Source organism: Pleurodeles waltl, chromosome 6, assembly GCF_031143425.1.
Source record: "Pleurodeles waltl isolate 20211129_DDA chromosome 6, aPleWal1.hap1.20221129, whole genome shotgun sequence".
NCBI classification, from domain to species: Eukaryota; Metazoa; Chordata; class Amphibia; order Caudata; family Salamandridae; genus Pleurodeles; species Pleurodeles waltl.
This window is the reverse complement of record NC_090445.1, coordinates 1,123,365,778-1,123,386,131: the sequence shown is the minus strand read 5'-3', so window position 1 is coordinate 1,123,386,131 and position 20,354 is coordinate 1,123,365,778. Positions and strand designations below refer to the sequence as shown.

The window sequence follows — 20,354 nt, the reverse complement described above, 5'->3', positions numbered from 1 at the left end:
CTGTTGTCCAGGGAGCCATTCTTGCTTGCGTTTCTCACTGGACAACAGTTGCAACTTGAGCTCCTCGTTTTACTCTTTGAGAGCTTATCTGCACGTTTGCATGGATACTCCACATTTTCTTTACAGCTTCATTTTCGTCATTTGGCTTTGTGGATTTCATCAGGGGTTGATTGTGGGATTTAGTCTATTGCTAGGCGTCTGCCTAAGATTACACAGTTTGATTAAGCACAAAAGTTGGAGTTGAAACTCGGTTTACAAAATCGGTAACTTGTTATTCTTTTATAACTAAAATCAGTGCCACAAGAAAATGGGAAGTGCTGTGCAGTTGGAAGAGATTCACTTTGAGCTTGTTCTATGAAAATGGGTAATGTTCTAGTGAACAGCATCTTCTCAGTAGCCTCACAGTTTCATGTACTATTTGGGGGTTCAACTGTGATTCTAGGTTTTTAGTTAGAGGGATATTATCCCAGGGTCAGCTGTTTAAACCCCCTGTTTTTGGGTCGAAACGTCCCAGTCTGCAAAGACATCTTGGTGACATTCCGAAAGCCTCCCTGGAGTACATTCTGCCCATTGCTGACCTTTGGCATTTTGGGGTTTGTAACTCATATTTGCTTGCTTTCTATTTGCTGGCTTTATTTGTTTTAGGCTGTCCGTCATTTCTTTGTCCCTCCCGCGCAGCATAGCCTAATCACTGTTGCTCCTTGTATTCTTCCACTACTGCTAACTTTCTGTAAACAGCACTTTACATTTTGTTTTTATTTGATCCCATTTGCTGTGCATTCACATACAGAAGTCAAATGTTAGGCTATGTCTTCCAAGGAGCTTGGTGTTTACTTTTCTTTCCCTAACTTCAATGTGAGAAGATTTAAGTGCAACCCTGCTGGAAACCCATGTGAGTGCAAAGGCTGCATGGTGTTATTTTTTCTAACACACAACACAATATAAATGTCTGTAAATGATAAATATTTAAGAATATATGAAAATATTTAAGAATATTTCATTACTAGGAAAGCACAAATGAAGCACATTTTTTGTAATTCTGAAGTGTGGTGGAAACAAATATTTTAATACACTTAAGACAAATCAATACATTTAGTGATACAATTACTCCTCTCTACGCTATGCGACTCCACTCTACACCACTCACTCTACACCACTCCACTCTGACAGTACTCCATGCCACTCTACCATACTCCACTCCACCCTAAACCAATCGACTCTATGCCAATTCGCTCTATGCCACCTACTCCATGCTGCTCCACAGTATGCTACTCCACTGTATACCACTACACTCTACTGCAATACTCCACTCTATGATACACTGCTCCACTCTACACACATCCACTTTATCCCACTCCGCTGTACGCCACTCTGATACTCTACGCCTCTCTATGCTACTTCACTCAAGGCCACTCTACTCCACTTCGCCATTCTACTCCACCCTACACCACTTAACTCTACCCCACTCCTACTTCACTCCATGATACTCTACCCCAGTCCATGACTGTCACTCCACTACACTCTGCTCCACTTTACTCCACTCTTTACCAACCCATGCTATGCTACTCCCACTGTGACACTTACCTCCACTTTACGGCACTCCACTCTAGTCTACTGCACTGTACAACACTTTACTTAATTCTGTGCTATGCCACTCTAATACCTTCCACTCTACTTCACTCCACTTTGACACTCAATGCCACTCTACTCTATGCTAGAATACTCCACTCACCTCCACTGCACCCCCTATACACTCCACTTTACTCCACTCTGCAACACTTTATTCCATGCCTGCTGTGCCACTCTACACTCCTCTACTCCATGCCCCTCCACTCTGTGCCACTCCACTCTGCAACACAACACTCTGTGCAACTCCACTCGGTCATTCCACTCTATACCACTCTACTCCATTCAGCTCCAATCTGACACTCTACATCACTCTGTACCACTTCACTTTAGGCCACTCTACTCCACTCTCGGCAACTCCAGCCTATGCCGCCCCTCTCGCCAACACTACACTCTGTTATACATCACTTTATAAAATTCTTCTCCATTCCACTCTACAACACTGTACTCTACTATACACCACTCAACTATACTCCACTCCACACCACTCTTGGACACTTTCTAAAGTAAATGCACTACTCTGTCGAAGACTACTCATTTTGTTGACCCATAAGGATAAAAACCTGAGTTGGCCCTCCTTAGGTTCAATCCTGTGACCTGCTTCTGGCACATTTTCTTGGAAGCAGCCACATTTATCAGCCGAGAACCCTGTTTGCAGAGTTCCCATCATTTGTCACGTTAGGCGTCAACCATTAGCACGTTGTTTAGGGGTGTTCTGTTCGGTCGAAAGTAAACACCTCAGTTGATGGAAATATGAAGAATATGTGAACTGCAGAAGGTCTGGCCAGTTTTGTCGCACAACGGCATCCGATTGTTAACGTATGTGTGGCCTGCAAGTGGCCCAGAGTAGTGTCAGAATCCCATCCCGTGGTCGTCGGCAGCTTTTTTATTTATTCTGTTATTCCACATGTGTTTCTAAACTGCGCAGCCCGTGTCTGTGTGTGAGTGCTGCACGTATTGAAACCCCGGAAGGCCTATGCTTAGGGACGTGGCAGACCTTTTTGTCAGGACGTGATGGATTGCCCTTGTGGAGGAAGAGAACCTCCTGGCTCTTTGATGGATGGCAAGTTGGGCTTATTTTGACAATGCCCAAATAGGGGTGGGGGTGGGGGGTTTGAAGCTGTCGCAAAACAGGGAAGCATTAACTTTGTGTTACAAAGGGTGGTGGGAGAAGGGGTCAAAGCGCGGTGTCTTTTTTGACCTCCTTTAACCCTTTGTCATTTACTTTAATAAGTACTAGTTAATAAGTTCCAGCTGGGGTAAAGTGGCGCACCTGAAAGGAGCAGACGTGCATGGGTGATTGCTGACGAGTGGCTAACAAATGAACGACCCCACTTGGCTCCTCCAGGCTGTCCTGTTCCCAGAAAATGCTGAGATTTCCAAATGAGCATTCTTTGCTGATTCGAAGATGTACCTCACGTCACAAACTAGTGCAGGAGGGGAAGCTCTGCCGTGCTTAGGACCAATACTTTGGTATAGGCTCCCCTTGGGATTAAATGTATTGGTTCCTATATGCGTTTTCTGAAAGCCGGGGCAACATATTTATTCTGTTAATGGGTATTTAGTTATCTTACTCCTGTGACTATCATAGGTTATTTGTCGTCATCTAGCGCCAAGAAACCCTTCGGGGTGAACGTTTGCGCTCCATAAATGTTGAGGTCTTTTTTTTAACTCGTTGGGGGTGGGAGGGTATACCTAGATCGTATAATCTAAACCTGGATGTAATTTAAATTAATCCAGCAAAAGTTGATACTGTTCTCCTATGAACTGGGACGTTGCAAGTTATTTAGTTCATGTGCAAGAAGATATGGAATTTGAAAATTAATAAGTCTTATTATAGATCAAAGTGGAATTAAAATGCTACAATTCAGGTTCTGTTGTCCTAAGAGACGTTTATGGAGCCAGGCATTAAGCCGATGTTAAGCACCACTAAGCAGGATTGGCCAACTGCACCCCGGAACCTAGGAACAATGGCTGTCATTACTGGAGTTTGTCTGCGTCCTCTGGCCTTATGAGGCATGACTGTGAGGTAGCTATGTATACTCCCTGTTATAGACTGAAGGTAACATGCAGAAGCATGGTTGGATAATGCTTCTAGCCCTACACTTGAGATTCCTATTCCGGACCACAGATCCATGTTGAGAAGTGAGGGATAGGGGAGTGTTGGTGGGGGATTGGCCGATTTGGAAGTGATCTAAGAATGCATCAATGTCACGTTTCATGGCTCATCAAGGAACATGGTTGTTAAATGGCAACCAATACAATGGAATCTATTATTTTTGTTGTAATGTATGGACAATCTGAGGGACCTCCATTATTTGAAACAGCTATCCTGGCCCTATTTCTACTACTTATATATTTCATTTGGAATGTCAGTGGCACAGGACAGTTCAGGGCATGGCCCCTTAACGCTAAGAAAATGGAAATATATGGAAGCAGTGAGCAATTGTGGTCCCAACAACGATTTTTAGAAGGACGCACCATAGGTTGGCTTATAAGGAGGAATATTTGTCAACATAATATAACGTCTGCTAATTCGATTGGAAAGATCACACCCCACTCTATCTTGACTTGTCTTGGTGTTTCTAGGAAATCTGAAAACACATTTACACAGAAGCAGAGCATGGATTTTAGGCTGTTGACTAAGAAGCCATGGGATTTAGTTGAAGGGTATAATAACTTGACATTCTTCGTGGTGAATTAAATAGCCCCCTATATACTTCCCAAAATGAAACATAATAAGAAAATTCATAAAATCTCTCTCCTGAGGTTAAGGGCTAACAAAACAGCTTGAGGAAAAGCAAGGCAAGTTGTATGAATCGTCATCTGATAAACATGTAAAGGAGGTAAAGCAAGATTGTATGACGGATAGAAATGCTGTTCATGAGGTAAAAACAAACAACCCTTCCAATCATAAGTACAAGCGTGGCGCCTAGAAGGGGCACAGATATGTCCTCTGTTCTGGGAACTGCTTGGCAGGGATGGAAGGTCGACGCAGTTGTTCTCTGCCTTACTTTACTTCAGCCTGTGTGCTTTGCAGGTCACATGCTCGATTGGCATGTCTTGGGTTTGCATTTATAGTGGTGTTTGCCTGTGTGAGTGAAGCATATTCTTTTACTTGGAGAACCTTCTAGAGCCAGCCAGAGCGGCAGAGATTGTTCTGTGTTGTCATCATCGACTGGTGGACCGCAGCGTAGACGCTTACTATGTCTCCCGTTAAGGAAAAAGTGTAAAGCAGTGACTTCGTTTGGAAGAGTGGTGTGCTTTTGGAGGAAATTTTACGTGCTTACCCATCACCCTAAAAGATCTAAAAGAAATGTTCATCTCAAGTGCACCAGAGTAATGTCACTTGCTCTTGATAGGAAGAGGAGTATCTGTGTCACAAAATCCCAGAGATGTTCCTGATGAGTGAGTGTTACCTAAAGCCGTTAAAACTCTTAATTTTAAAGAAAAGACCTATATATATATATATATATATATATATATATATATATATATATATATATATATATATATAAAGGTTAGCATGCATAGTTTAGCTTACAATATGTACAGTGATTAACACTCGAACACTCTCCATTGTCACTTTTTAAACGATTGAAAATGATGCCTCTGCCGACGTGTATGCTGTTAGCTAAAAAGTGCTTAGAGTGCAGAGTGGCACTAATAGAATCCACAGCCACTTTTCCCACTTGTCATAAGGGCACTTTAAAAACTATTAGAAAATGTGAAAAGTCTGCAAAGAGGAAGTATTACAAAGATACAAGATATGCAGACACTGTTTGTGTAGGGTTCCATTGTTTTCTACACATTAACCCATCAACCCATTAACTTATGGGTAAATATGTATTTACGTTCGCCCTCGTTTCATTTATTGGATGTGGATTAGCCTTCTGTTCTCAAAGTGTTAGTTTTGAATTTCTGGGCCCTATATGTGAATGGTTGCAGACCACAACTAAGTTAACAAGTTGACTGTACATTCTACTTTTCGCTTGACTCACTGATCTCTTTGCATGTTGGTTCAGAAGTAAAAAAAAACAAAAAACGCACATACCCCCTTTTATGGCACATCACGTTTGCTTATCTTTGCCACATTCATTTATTCTCCACTTCCTAGGGTAGGTACCTTAGGTTTTATTAGGACTACTGAGAAAGGCACCTGGCCCACATTGTCAAAGGTGTCAAACCCCCTTAACCTAACACGAGTGAAAGTCTTAATTTGGGACATAAGGATCAATGTTTGGTACAGTTTGCCATGCCAGAGTCATGTAAACAAGTTTATTATGTGTCCTTGTGAATGAGATTTAGTGGAAGTATGTGGCATGCAGTCAGGACAGCTCCCAGTAACCCTCAGGCAGAAACACTCCCAGCGCACGTACCCGGGCATGTTACCTCACTCCTCTTGTGATGGGTACTGGCGAGCTCAGAGACCACTGTACATGAGGCATCCAGAGTGTAGAATGGGTGCTGGGTGTAACAGAACATTCATATGTAGTTAGGAAGCTCCATTTCTATGTGGAGCCTTTTACTCACCTCTTCTGTGATCATGGTAATACTCTTCGCTGTAAGGTCGCTGATAGGACGGGTGAAAAGTTGTGTTGAAATGCGAATTGGACCAAATCTACGCTCTCTTTTTGTTAGTTTGTCTTTAAAGCCAAATACAGTTGAGAAACCACCAAACTCTGCTCTTTGGCAATCTAGAGAAAAGAGCAGTTTACATGCCTCAACACCGAAACATGACTTAAGTTCTGCCTGCTGGTTTGTCTCCAGTCTACTAGTTAACCTGACCAGGACTATTCTGAATGGCTTTTAGCAGCCTTTGGAGTGGCCTAAACACAGAGTCTAGCTTTGATTGATTGGTACTCAGAACTGGCCTATGGTATTAGGTCATCCCCTCTGGCTCCTTGAAGCTATTCAGAATGGCTCTGTCCCAGTCTTCCAATCCCATGATGGACTGTCATTGACAGGATGGTATGACCACTAGTCTCACAGTGGTTTGTGGGTCATCGCGAGATACGTTTATGCCAGTGGTTCTTACTCTTTTGACTTCTGTAGACCCCCACTTAATAATTACTGGAATTTGGGGACCCCTACTGAATACATATTGGAATCCACAGACCATCAGTGAGTTTTTACTGGAAGCCAGAGAACCATACTAAGCATTTTCGATGATTTGAACCACCAAATAATACACAAATGAGTAAATATTTTATTCAGTTCAGAAGCAAATATGAAAAAAACAAAATTTGAATTTTAGTGGGTATGTTGGGGCTTTTCTAAATTCAATGAAGATATCCTATCATCAGTACTATACTCCGTTCGATGCATTCTCACTTTCCCACAAACCATTCTGAGTATACCAACTTAATGTTTAGCCTCCAATTTCAAACTCCTTCGCATTTAGAGAACGTTTTACTGTTTTCACTTGTACATTTTGCATCCTTATTTATATACACTTTATTCATCTATTAATATTTAATTTTCTCAACAGTCATAGACTCCCTGCGTAGGTTTTGCAGAACCCAAGGGGTCGCCGGACCACAGGTTAAGAACCAGTGGTCTTTGATTTTCTCTTTTTGCACGTGTTAAGTGATTCCTAAAAACTGTGGATTCGCCTGATGATTTGAGTCTGTATAGCTCACAGAATAAAAAATTGTTCCCTCCTGTTTCAACAATTTGTTTCATTTAAAGGTGTCCTTCTTTTGTTGTGGAATCCTGATTGTTGGCTATTATTGGGGATGTAGGACTGATCAAACAGAATTATATCGGGTTACAGCATACTCCCTTTAGTTATAATTATACCTGAAATAGCAACTTTGTATTTGTGTTTTTGGTGAAGTCGGGATTTCCCTTTCCACTTCATTCTCTACTTTTATCCGGCTTCCCAGAGTTCCTGGTCTAAACCGATGGCGGTGGTTAACTTATATTTTTTAATAAGTGCATATTTTCAGTTTCTTATTTAGCAAGGCCTTCAGGGACAAAGTCAGGAACAGTATTGTAATCTAGCACAGCGTCCTTTCCTTGTTCCAACAAGGAACACACGCTTTCGATGTTCAGTCACTCTAAGCAAACTTCTGTTAAGTGCATAAGACACATGAGCTCTGGGTGATCCATGGCTGTGAATAAATATATTTATGAGTAATGAATGAGTAACGTTTACACTGACACTGACTTTAGATCACTCAGTGCCTTTCATGGAATTTATTAAACAAAATAGTTGGTGGTCCATGTTGGAAACTTACCTACTTACAGTTCCTGCATGTGCGCCGATTCAGGGGCAAAAGTCCTCAATTAATGGTTATGGATGAATGTGGAGTTATCACTGCAGTAAGCAATTGTGTATATTCTTCTTTTGACTTCATACATGTTTTACTTTCTGTACTGAATCCAGTTCAATTTCACACACCTAAAATGTGTGTTTGTATGCTCCTATCGCCAGGTTATCCAGCAAGCCCTGCACCGCCAGCCTAGCACCGCAGCGCAGTACCTCCAGCAGATGTACGCAGCTCAACAGCAGCACCTCATGCTGCAGACAGCAGCCCTTCAGCAGCAGCAGCAACAGCAGCACCTGAGCAGCGCCCAGCTGCAGAGTCTAGCAGCCGTGCAGCAGGTACGGGGCCCACCTCGCTGTCTCAGCAGTGCCTTGTGAAGGCCCAGGGGTGCGACGGTCCCGCTGCAAGAGACGAGCAGTGTGGACGTGCCCGTGGGTGGGAGGTTTAGAGCTTTCAGATCTGTAAACAAGGACTGCCTTGACTCCTAAAACAGTGAACACACACCAGTGACTGAGACAGTTCACATCCCACAAACTCTGGAATCAAGAATAGCCCTCCTCTAGGAGTCAGCGTTGTCTTTAGTGATCCCAGACATACTCTCTCTCACGGGCCAGAGGATTATCAAGGAAGGCCCCTTCACGGTGACCTAGCCTCAATCTCTGGCCCTTCCATGGGCCCCCATAACCCCTCGACCAAGACCCCCTTCTCTCACATGCTATGGCACTGGTTGCAAGTACCGTTCATGGATAACCCCATCGTCCTCTCTTCAATGGGGAGGGGAGGGGGCATTGTTCGTAGAGGTACCTCGCATCTAAAAAAAACAAAATAAGTCACATCAATCTCATCACGTTCTAGCGGAAGAGGCCCCTCACCCCTTGCGGACATTAGCATCCACTTCCTTGTCAAGACTTGCACACCCCCTGCTCCCCCTTTCTTCTCCTTAACACCCACTTATGCTCACTAAAATAACAGGTGTGGACAGTGCAGTGCTTGGAGATGGCAGGTGGGTTAGGGGTTACCTTGCAGCCCAGGGCATGTGTTGGGCACCCTGCTTACCCGCATGGAGTGGTGCCTGGTTGCAGGGCACCTGCCTGACCCTGAACCGAGCGAGGTGTATGTGAGATTGGCGCTGCTGGTGTCGGTGGATAGGAGTGCTCGTTTCTCACTGTGCACTGTTGGATCACTGTCACCACTAATATGGTTATGGGTATTCGTGCATTGGTGCCGGAGCAGGACGTGTTCACCTGTTTTTCCTGTTTTTTAGGCCAGCTTGGCTGCCAGTAGGCAGGGGGGCTCGCCCAACAGCAATGCATCACCACAGACATCCCAGTCATCTGCGGCGGTAAGTGATCAAAACAGCGCGAGGAGGGAATGCATAACAAAGCATTTCTTACCCATTTTTCTATTGACTTTAAAAATTCTATCGTACCCAAAAGAGTGAAATAGAATGGCAAGGGTGTGTTTTATTCGTTGCAGAAATGTGATACTAGTGAAATGGCCAGCCATCAAAATAGAGAAGAACATTTTCTCGGTCTGTCAGATGCAGTCGTAAACGTAATGGGATAATAGGATGAGACCCGTTTCCTGGCTGATTTGAAGAAAGTGAAACCAAAAAACCTGGCTAAATCGCGGCATGCTCGAATAAATTGTGTGATCTCAGACAAATATTTTATTGCAGCTAAACTAATCGCGCATGAAAACACTTTCAAATATATGTGAGGGCAGACCACCGGTTTTACAAAATTATCATTTTAATCAGTACTAATCACTGCAGCGATATATTGTGCCATGCTAACGTTAAAGCTTCCACATGTGAAAGTCGTACACTTCTTAGAATTTTGACGAGACTTTACTATATTGTACGTGATGTTTGTTGTATGCTTTACAGAGCAAATATTTTCTGGCCTGGCTCGTGCACGGGCTCTAAGGTCCGAGCCAGACCCTTGGCTCGGCTCTCTGTTAATTCTTTGGCCCGCCCACCTCCAGGAGACAATGGTTTATGGGGCGCAGGTAGTGGAATTCCTTTGATCCTCTGAGGTCGCTGGCAGCAACCACAGTACCACCTCAGTTCTGGGCCGCTAACTGATCAGTGGTTTGCGAGTGCAGTTGCAGACACTAACGTGTGATGCATACCTTTCCGGATTGCTGATTAAGAGTAGGATGCCCATTTTACACCCCTCTTACTTACAATTTGATCACGGTAGCCCTTTACAAGCCTGAAATACTTGTGTGAGTACGTTGTGAAAAGCCCTCTTTGGTCGTATAGACCTTGTGATTCACCAGTGCGTGTTTTGAAAAGTAAACTGCTATATTGTGTTCTATGATACATTAACTTATTTGCCAACACTGTCGTTATTTTTTACTGTCTATTTACATGCAGCAACGATTTCACTTTAGTATGTTTCATTACCTGTCTTGAAATCAGATCCGAGTGGTTTTCTAGGAGCGAAAAGGTAGGACTGGTGCATCTCTGACCCCTAGTGGTCAGGTAGGGTAATGTGTTGTCGCAATGGCGCATGTAGACAGCCTCGTTTCCCCGGGAAGCGGGGTCAGTAGGTTCGGGTGTTCCCTTTCGGGGAGCTGGTACTTCAAAAGCATGTTTATGTATGTTGGAAAATGGGTTATTGGTAGGGCAGGTAGGTACCTACACCTAGCAACAAGCCACTAACCTCCACCTAGGTACAGTTAGGTCTCAGTAAATTAATCCCAGCTCAACCCTTGGTAGCTTGGCAACGAGCGTCAAGGCTTAACTTAGGAGACAAAGTGTAAAGCATTCAAATATCACAAAACAGTAATTAAATAAAACACAGGAAACCGTTTAAAAATCCAAAACCAATTTATAAAAATAGTTTATATTTTTATCTTTAAAATGACACAAAAACGATTAAAATCGGTTCAGGGGAACCAGAGATATGAATTTTTAAAGAATTATTACTTTTCTAGCGCTTAGAAACAAAAAGCGCCAATCGGGTCATCTGGTTGCACCTCGACCGGGGCAAAGTCAAACTTTCAGGCCGACCGCGATGGAGCCCTGCTCGGCTACAGGTCGCGGGAGGCCTCGGTTAAAAAGTTACCTTCTGACTTAGTCTTTATTTGAAGTTTTTCTTCACCGGGACGAACCTGCCAGTTGAATCCGACCTCCTGGAGCCCTTGTCCGGATACGCGATGTGGGTTTCCTCGGTGGAGACTTTTACCTTCGGACTTAGTCGTTTTTTCGAGGTGAAAATCCTTCGACCGGGGTAAACCTGGATCTTGATCCGACGTCCATGGAGCCCTTCTCGGATACGATGGCTGGGAGGTCCTAGTCAACTTTTTACGTTCGGACTTAGGGGTTATTCTAACTTTGGAGGAGTGTTAATCCGTCCCAAAAGTGACGGTAAAGTGACGGATATACCACCAGCCCTATTACGAGTTCCATAGGATATAATGGACTCGTAATACGGCTGGTGGTAAATCCGTCACTTTTCCGTCACTTTTGGGACGGATTAACACCTCCTCCAAAGTTAGAATAACCCCCTTAGTCTCTTTTTTGGATGTTTTTCTTTACCGGGACGAACCACGAAGTCAGGCCGGGTCGCGGTTGAGGCAAGCCGGCTAGAATTTCCGCGGCGGGTCGGTCCCTCTCTGGAGCTTTTTTCCAAAAATTCTAAAATCTTTTCCAAACTTCTGGGGCTTCACCCAGATGTTCTTTTAAGGTTCTTTTGGGGTCCACAGCTCACCCCAAGGGTCCAGAAGTTCTGTGATGGTCCTTGGGGGGTGCGGACTTCAACTCCCAGAATGCACCTGGCGCAAACTCCTTTTTGGCCACTGGACAGTGGTCAGCTGGTCGCTTTCTTCAGGAGTTGGTGCAGGGGACTCTGGTTTAGCAATTTTTCACCTGTAGCAAACAGGGAGTCCCTCCTTGAACCAGTTGAAGCCAGGCAAAGTCCTTCTTGTGGTGAAGCCCAAGTGTGCAGCTGGTGCAGTCCTTCTGAGTGCAGGTTCCAGGTGCAGGCCAGGGGTCCAGCAGGGCAGTCCTTCTTCTTCTTTAGTTCCTTTCTTGTTGAATTCTGGAGGGGATCTGAGGTGTGGGTGCAGGTCTGCCAGTTTTATCCTTGCTCCTGGGTGAAAAGCAGGGGGGCCCTGGTTCTCCAATCAGGGACTGGGTCGTCCCCCTGTGATGACCACTTCCTGGGAAGTGTGGCAAAAAATCCATCCAAGAAGGCAACAGTCTCTAAAAATCCAACATGGATGAATCTGATTTTTGGAGGTTACATCTGGCTGAGCCCACCCACTGGTGTGGCTAAAAATCATAAACACACCCCTCTCCTGCCCTCTCCTAATCTAATCAAGGGGGCACCTAGCTGTCTGGGGTTGCAGGATGTGGGGGTGTTGCTGGGTGCTGCAAATGTCCTTCTCTGCCTTTGAAGACCAGTTTGGCAGCCCTCCCCCTTCCTGCCTCACCATCTGCTGAGGGGAGATTCTCTCCCCCAAGCACATTCCTTTGTGTGAAGCCTGGCCACTTCACACCTCATCAAGGCAGCCTGGCAGAAGCTTCTGCAGGCTGGCCAATCAGAGCACAGCAGCAAAAACAATGCAGAGCTGAAATTGGCAACTTTTTAGGTAAAGTCTAAACTTTTTACCTGAACTAGTTATATTAAATCCAACAACTGGAAGTTGTAGGATTTATTACAACAATTAATTTGATACCAAATTCTTGGTATGCAACATTTAAGGAGACTTTAAAATTTAAAATAAAGTCTGCCCATTCTAGCCTATGAAGGCCATTTACTTCCATGAGGGAAAAACAAATTTGGCTGTTTTTACCTCACCAGGGCTTATAAATCTATTTTTATGAAGTCCCTGCTTATAGTTACGTGGCACCCAGCCCTAGGGGCACATAGGGCACACCTTAGGGGTGACTTATATGTAAAAATAAGGTAGTTTAAGACTTTGGAAGTACCTTTAATTCCAAAGTCGAATTTGCATATAACTTTAATTTAAAAGCAGCCAGCAAGGCAGGCTTGCTTTTAAAATGACACTGGGCACCTCAGCAGTGCACCTAGGTGTGCACCACCTATGCTGTGGTCCCTAAACCTACATGCCCTACCATATACTAGGGACTTATAGGTAGGTTAACTTAGCCAATTATAATTAGCCTAATTTGCATATCCATTTTACACAGAGCACAGGCCCTGGGACTGGTTAGCAGTACTCAGGGCACCTTTAAAGTCAGGAAAACACCAGCAAAAAGTGGAAAATGGGGGCAAAAAGTTATGGGGCCTCTGCAATCAGCCCTGTTTTCTCACACAACCCCCCCCAGCCCACACGCCCAGGAGACTCAGCCCAACCCTGGGAGAGTCTTCCTGGCTTGTTAGGCGAGGAAGACAGTGAAGAAAACTGGCTGTCCCTTTGCAGGGCCTACTCTGCCTTACACCCTCCTGTCAGGGTCACTCCCTCTGGGTAGTGAAGCCATCCCAACAGTAAAAGGACCCAACTCAAACTGAAACTTCCCTTTAGGGGGGTCTTCCTCCTTTCTCTCTGCCAACTTGGGTAGTGAGGTGCCCACCTCCCCTACTCCAATTTTTGCTAGGGCAACACCTAGCTTACCCAAAGAGGTCACCCAACACTTGAGCAACCCCACCATGACCAATAGGGTCAGGGGGCCTACTTTGCTATTGGCCCTGGGGTCTGCCTCCCAGGCCAAGTACAGTGCTGCCAGGAAGGCTAGCACCCAGCAGAGGCTACTGACAGCTGTCAGTACCCAGAACCACACCCTAAGCTCTCCACTGACAGGTGGCTGAGCTGCTTTAGGGGCATCTTTGGGGTCCTGGCACCCCTCTTGCTGTCTAGAGTGGGGGGCTACCACCTCCTGTGGCAGACACCCTCCTTCCACTCTCCCTTCTGTCAGTGCAGGGGCAACACCTTGCATCTGGATAGCTGCCTGACTACTCAGGACTTCCTTGGGGTCAGGTGAGGCCTCACCAGTGCCAACTCTGGGCTCCCCCCTTACTGGGGCAGAAGGCCCTTGGCTCCCTGGAACTCTCTTTAAGAGTGGCCTACCCTTCCTTTTCTTCTTTCCTTTTCTTGGGGACCCCTGTCTCCTAACTGTAGGGACTGACTCCCCAGGACTTTGGGTTGGGGGGGCGCCCTGGGCGACCACCCCATCTGTGACCAGACTCACCTCTGGGAGGTCATTGCCCAGGATACAATCTAGGGGAAGGTCAGCACTGACTACCACCCTAATCCAGTCAATGATACCCTCCCTCTCTAGGGGCACTATGGCTACAGGTTTGGAGGTGACCTCCCCTGTGGCTATCCTGACTTTCTTTGTCTTTCCTGGGACATACATGTCTGGGGTCACTAACCGGTCACTCACTATAGTGTGACTGGCACAGGTGTCTCTCAGGCCAGTGGTAGGGATCCCATTCACTTGAATGTGGTGGAAGTGCCTACTCCCACCCTCAGGGATCACCAGCTTACCTACTGGTCCTGTCTCCCAGCTAAATGCTAGGAGGACTTCATCGTCTGAGGAATCCTCCTCTATGGCTACACTGGACAGCCCAGTGCTAACCACCTTCTTTGGACAGGCTGCATCTCCTCTGAAGTGACCTGTCTGCTGACAGTCAAAGCAAGCCCTACTGTCCAAGAGCTTTTTTAACCCTGGGTCTAACTGTCTCTGCTGGTCAGAGTGGGATTTACTCTCCTCCTTCTTAGGGTTCTGGGGTACAGAGGGAGTCTCTGTGGTGGGCTTACTACCTCCCTCCTTAGGTTTTTGGGGACCTGTCCCCCCCTTCTTGGAGTCTCCCCCCTGGGACTTGACAACCACCCTGGTTCTCAACCACTCATCAGCTGCCTCCCCTAGCTCTCTAGGGTTGGTCTGCTTAGAGTCCACTAGATGCTGGCGTAACTTTTCTTGGATACAATTGGTCAAGATGTGCTCTCTCATGATCAGATTGTATAACCCCTCATAAGTATCTACTTTGTTACCAATAATCCAGCCCTCTAGTGCTTTTAGTGAAATGTCCACAAAGTCAACCCAAGACTGGGTACTGACCTTCTGGGTGTCCCTGAACTTCATTCTATATTGCTCTGGGGTCAGACCAAACTTCTTGGCTAAGCACCTCTTCATACTAGGGTATGAATCTGCCTCCTCCCCCTTAAGGTCAGAAGCCTATCCCTCCCTGAGTTGTGGACCAACTCCCACAAAAGGGAACCCCAGTATTGAGGCCTAACCCTTCTCATTTGGAGTGCCCTCTCAAAGGCCCTCAGCCACTTATCTATGTCATCCCCTCTACATAAGCAGGAACCACCCCCTTGGGTAATCTGGGGCAAATACCCCCACCCATGGACACCTCAGCTTCTTTATCGCTGCTTCCATCTCTTTTCTCTTTGTATGCCCACTTTTTCTTTTCTAGGGCCAGCTTCTCTGCTTCCAAAGCTATGTATGCTAGCTGGGCCTCCAGCTGTCTTTCTCTGATGGATGGGTTCTCTCCTCCTGAAAGGACCCCCTTCCCACCACTAGCTTTGGATCTGCCCCTAGTGACTGTATTTACTGAGGACCGTTCTTCCTCGTCCTCACTTAGGGTCAGATGCCTTCCCTCCCCTGAGTGGTTAGAGCTTGCATCCTCCCTTCTTTCTCCCTCCTCTGGAGCTTCTTCTGACTCTACCTCTTGGGCCTCAGCCCATGCTGTCAGGGATGTGATCAGGATTTGCTTCCTGAGATCAGTGGTTGCAGGCAACCCTCTTTCAAAACACAACCCCCTAAGCTGGACTACTGTCAGTGTGGGTAGGCTAGCCAGATCAAGCTCCATGGTTCCCTAGTTTTGTGTCAACAAAAACTTTTTGCAAAAATTGGAAACAAGAATTTAGAAAAATTACAAAAATTCAATAATTGAAATTAATCCAAATTAAAAATTAAAAACAATTTTTGCACTAGGACAATTTAAAGGATTTTTAATTTGTTTTACCTAAAACTGTAACGTGATATTGAACACAAGTACAGGATCCCGTCGCTGCTTCCAATTATGTTGGAAAATGGGTTATTGGTAGGGCAGGTAGGTACCTACACCTAGCAACAAGCCACTAACTTCCACCTAGGTACAGTTAGGTCTCAGTAAATAAATCCCAGCTCAACCCTTGGTAGCTTGGCAACGAGCGTCAAGGCTTAACTTAGGAGACAAAGTGTAAAGCATTCAAATATCACAAAACAGTAATTAAATAAAACACAGGAAACAGTTTAAAAATCCAAAACCAATTTATAAAAATAGTTTATATTTTTATCTTTAAAATGACACAAAAACGATTAAAATCGGTTCAGGGGAACCGGAGATATGAATTTTTAAAGAATTATTACTTTTCTAGCGCTTAGAAACAAAAAGCGCCAATCGGGTCATCTGGTTGCACCTCGACCGGGGCAAAGTCAAACTTTCAGGCCGACCGCGATGGAGCCCTGCTCGGCTACAGGTCGCGGGAGGCCTCGGTTAAAAAGTTACCTTCTGACTTAGTCTTTATTTTGAAGTTTTTCTTCACCGGGACGAACCTGCCAGTTGAATCCGACCTCCTGGAGCCCTTGTCCGGATACGCGATGTGGGTTTCCTCGGTGGAGACTTTTACCTTCGGACTTAGTCGTTTTTTCGAGGTGAAAATCCTTCGACCGGGGTAAACCTGGATCTTGATCCGACGTCCATGGAGCCCTTCTCGGATACGATGGCTGGGAGGTCCCGGTCAACTTTTTACGTTCGGACTTAGTCTCTTTTTTGGATGTTTTTCTTTACCGGGACGAACCACGAAGTCAGGCCGGGTCGCGGTTGAGGCAAGCCGGCTAGAATTTCCGCGGCGGGTCGGTCCCTCTCTGGAGCTTTTTTCCAAAAATTCTAAAATCTTTTCCAAACTTCTGGGGCTTCACCCAGATGTTCTTTTAAGGTTCTTTTGGGGTCCACAGCTCACCCCAAGGGTCCAGAAGTTCTGTGATGGTCCTTGGGGGGTGCGGACTTCAACTCCCAGAATGCACCTGGCGCAAACTCCTTTTTGGCCACTGGACAGTGGTCAGCTGGTCGCTTTCTTCAGGAGTTGGTGCAGGGGACTCTGGTTTAGCAATTTTTCACCTGTAGCAAACAGGGAGTCCCTCCTTGAACCAGTTGAAGCCAGGCAAAGTCCTTCTTGTGGTGAAGCCCAAGTGTGCAGCTGGTGCAGTCCTTCTGAGTGCAGGTTCCAGGTGCAGGCCAGGGGTCCAGCAGGGCAGTCCTTCTTCTTCTTTAGTTCCTTTCTTGTTGAATTCTGGAGGGGATCTGAGGTGTGGGTGCAGGTCTGCCAGTTTTATCCTTGCTCCTGGGTGAAAAGCAGGGGGGCCCTGGTTCTCCAATCAGGGACAGGGTCGTCCCCCTGTGATGACCACTTCCTGGGAAGTGTGGCAAAAAATCCATCCATGAAGGCAACAGTCTCTAAAAATCCAACATGGATGAATCTGATTTTTGGAGGTTACATCTGGCTGAGCCCACCCACTGGTGTGGCTAAAAATCATAAACACACCCCTCTCCTGCCCTCTCCTAATCTAATCAAGGGGGCACCTAGCTGTCTGGGGTTGCAGGATGTGGGGGTGTTGCTGGGTGCTGCAAATGTCCTTCTCTGCCTTTGAAGACCAGTTTGGCAGCCCTCCCCCTTCCTGCCTCACCATCTGCTGAGGGGAGATTCTCTCCCCCAAGCACATTCCTTTGTGTGAAGCCTGGCCACTTCACACCTCATCAAGGCAGCCTGGCAGAAGCTGCTGCAGGCTGGCCAATCAGAGCACAGCAGCAAAAACAATGCAGAGCTGAAATTGGCAACTTTTTAGGTAAAGTCTAAACTTTTTACCTGAACTAGTTATATTAAATCCAACAACTGGAAGTTGTAGGATTTATTACAACAATTAATTTGATACCAAATTCTTGGTATGCAACATTTAAGGAGACTTTAAAATTTAAAATAAAGTCTGCCCATTCTAGCCTATGAAGGCCATTTACTTCCATGAGGGAAAAACGAATGTGGCTGTTTTTACCTCACCAGGGCTTATAAATCTATTTTTATAAAGTCCCTGCTTATAGTTACATGGCACCCAGCCCTAGGGGCACATAGGGCACACCTTAGGGGTGACTTATATGTAAAAATATGGTAGTCTAAGACTTTGGAAGTACCTTTAATTCCAAAGTCGAATTTGCATATAACTTTAATTTAAAAGCAGCCAGCAAGGCAGGCTTGCTTTTAAAATGACACTGGGCACCTCAGCAGTGCACCTAGGTGTGCACCACCTATGCTGTGGTCCCTAAACCTACATGCCCTACCATATACTAGGGACTTATAGGTAGGTTAACTTAGCCAATTATAATTAGCCTAATTTGCATATCCATTTTACACAGAGCACAGGCCCTGGGACTGGTTAGCAGTACTCAGGGCACCTTTAAAGTCAGGAAAACACCAGCAAAAAGTGGAAAATGGGGGCAAAAAGTTATGGGGCCTCTGCAATCAGCCCTGTTTTCTCACAATGTAAAATTCAGTTTTTTCCTTTTTTGTTAGCACAGAAATGATGCCTCTTAATTGCTTCAAAACCTTTTGGGAATAACTTAAACAGTATTAAAATTCATTTGAAGTGTTTTATCGTATAAATGTTGCTCAAAGTTTATATTTCAAACAGGGAAATTCTGGATTGTAATGACTTCCTTGATTTGTAGGTCTTGCATGACAGCGCAGCTGCCTGCATGACCTAGTGTTTCAAATTCTTTGTACATGGCGTGGTCTTTGGCTTGTCGCAGAGGCATATTTTTTTTCTCACTCTCGCTGTTGTGTTTGGTGTATTTTTCCACCTTTAATTCGTTGCTAACTGCATCAGTGTTTTTGTACATTTCACAAGTTTACAGTTCTTTATCTCATACATGCTTTGTACTCAGAAAGGTGTTTTAAATTTATTTTTCACTGCAGTAGATCTTTTTAAATGTTTTTAGCCCCGACTACAACACAAGCAACACCTGTTGGCTTTGTCAATGTTTGTTTTAACTCTCAGCACGAAACTTCCGGCCAGACAGGGACAGCACTGGTCAGGTTGTAATCCTTTTTTTGTGACTTATAATGCCTTTCTTGTGCTCTGTAGCAGATCAACCTATCAACCTCCCCCGCGGCTGCCCAGTTAATGAGCCGAGCGCAGAATGTGAACTCCTCTTCGGCCTCGGGTATAACCCAGCAGGCAGTGCTGCTCGGAAACGCCACCAGCCCTGCACTGACGGCCAGCCAAGCCCAGATGTACCTACGCGCCCAGATGGTAAGCAGGCCCGCAAGGCTTTCCCGCCAAGGGCTACTGTGGGACAATAGCTGCACTTAAAGAGAGGCGGGTCATTGGTCAAGTGGATTATATGAATTCACAATACTTAAATATACACAAAATCAAATAATGAAAGTTCAATTGGAGGTCTTTTTTTCTTTCATTGGTATTGGTCAATTGTTGAGTCTCTTTATACAGCATATATATTTATATTATTATTATTATTTTCCGATAAGCTAGAAGTCTGCAGGCATGGGCGTCAATATCTCTTCAAAAAAATATTTTAGCGACCCGTCTTCATAACAGTGGTTTAAATGGGCAGTTACAGACAGACTCAGAGTACCTGCACTTGTTTTATTCGATTGAGAGATTACTTGCACTTCTTAGCAGGGGATGTGTTACTATCAGCAGAAGAGTTCCAGCGCCGGGTATAAACCCTGAAGTCAAGGATACTATGTGCCTGCACTTCTCGCCATCTGTTTCAAGCAGAGATTACTCACGTCTATAGGAAAAATCAGTTACCGTTGTATTCATTTTTTGTGTGTTTATAGAGTTCAGAGTGCCCTGATAAAGTCCGAGTGAGCGTGAGATTGATGGATTAAAGCAGTATGTGCATATTCTTTGTTCAATTTATTGTTTTTTAAAACACATGTGGATTTTCTGTGTGATCTGGAAGCTATCCTATTACTAGAGATTATTGTTTAAAACACGCAGAGTTCCTACTTGAGATTGCTCAACAAAGATTATTATTCAGTTTCTAACCCCTGTGATGTTTAATGGTGCCATCCAGTGTAGAGAACATACAAGGTAGAAAACATGCAATGTACGGAATATACATATATTCTTACATAGAGGCACACATAACTACATGCATAGTGAAAACACCAGTTCCCTCCCAGCAGTCGTGCATCTCAGAACAGTAACCAGCACTAGGCATTCTAGAATGTTGCTTAGTTTGATGATGTCCGATTGAGGGGTTGAGATCTATTGTGAAATCATTCACTGTATGGCTCCTTTAAGATAACTTTTAAATGTGCATTGATGCATGCCCTGTGAGCTCATTCAGACTTTAAGATAATGACACATTCTTGCCCGTGTCCTGGATATCAACCCATCTCTTTTATGCTTGGTGCGGCAGTGTGATGGCATGCATAAGAGCTTGAGGTAGTCATTCTTGAAGTGCCCTA

The 20,354-nt window shown here is 45.0% G+C and overlaps 1 protein-coding gene across 6 annotated transcripts in view; it reads left to right on the top strand.

The window, feature by feature from the left end:
- The window catches only part of PHC2 (polyhomeotic homolog 2), a 635,967-nt gene that overhangs the window by 301,841 nt on the left and 313,772 nt on the right, over window positions 1–20,354 (top strand). For 4 of the 6 annotated variants that reach the window (XM_069240300.1, XM_069240303.1, XM_069240305.1 and 1 more), the window contains 3 exons: window positions 8,066–8,236; window positions 9,163–9,240; window positions 19,000–19,167. In XM_069240300.1, coding sequence (XP_069096401.1) covers window positions 8,066–8,236; window positions 9,163–9,240; window positions 19,000–19,167 — 417 coding nt within the window. The remainder of the gene's footprint in view (window positions 1–8,065; window positions 8,237–9,162; window positions 9,241–18,999; window positions 19,168–20,354) is intronic. The other 2 variants (XM_069240302.1, XM_069240304.1) reach the window with 1 other exon arrangement.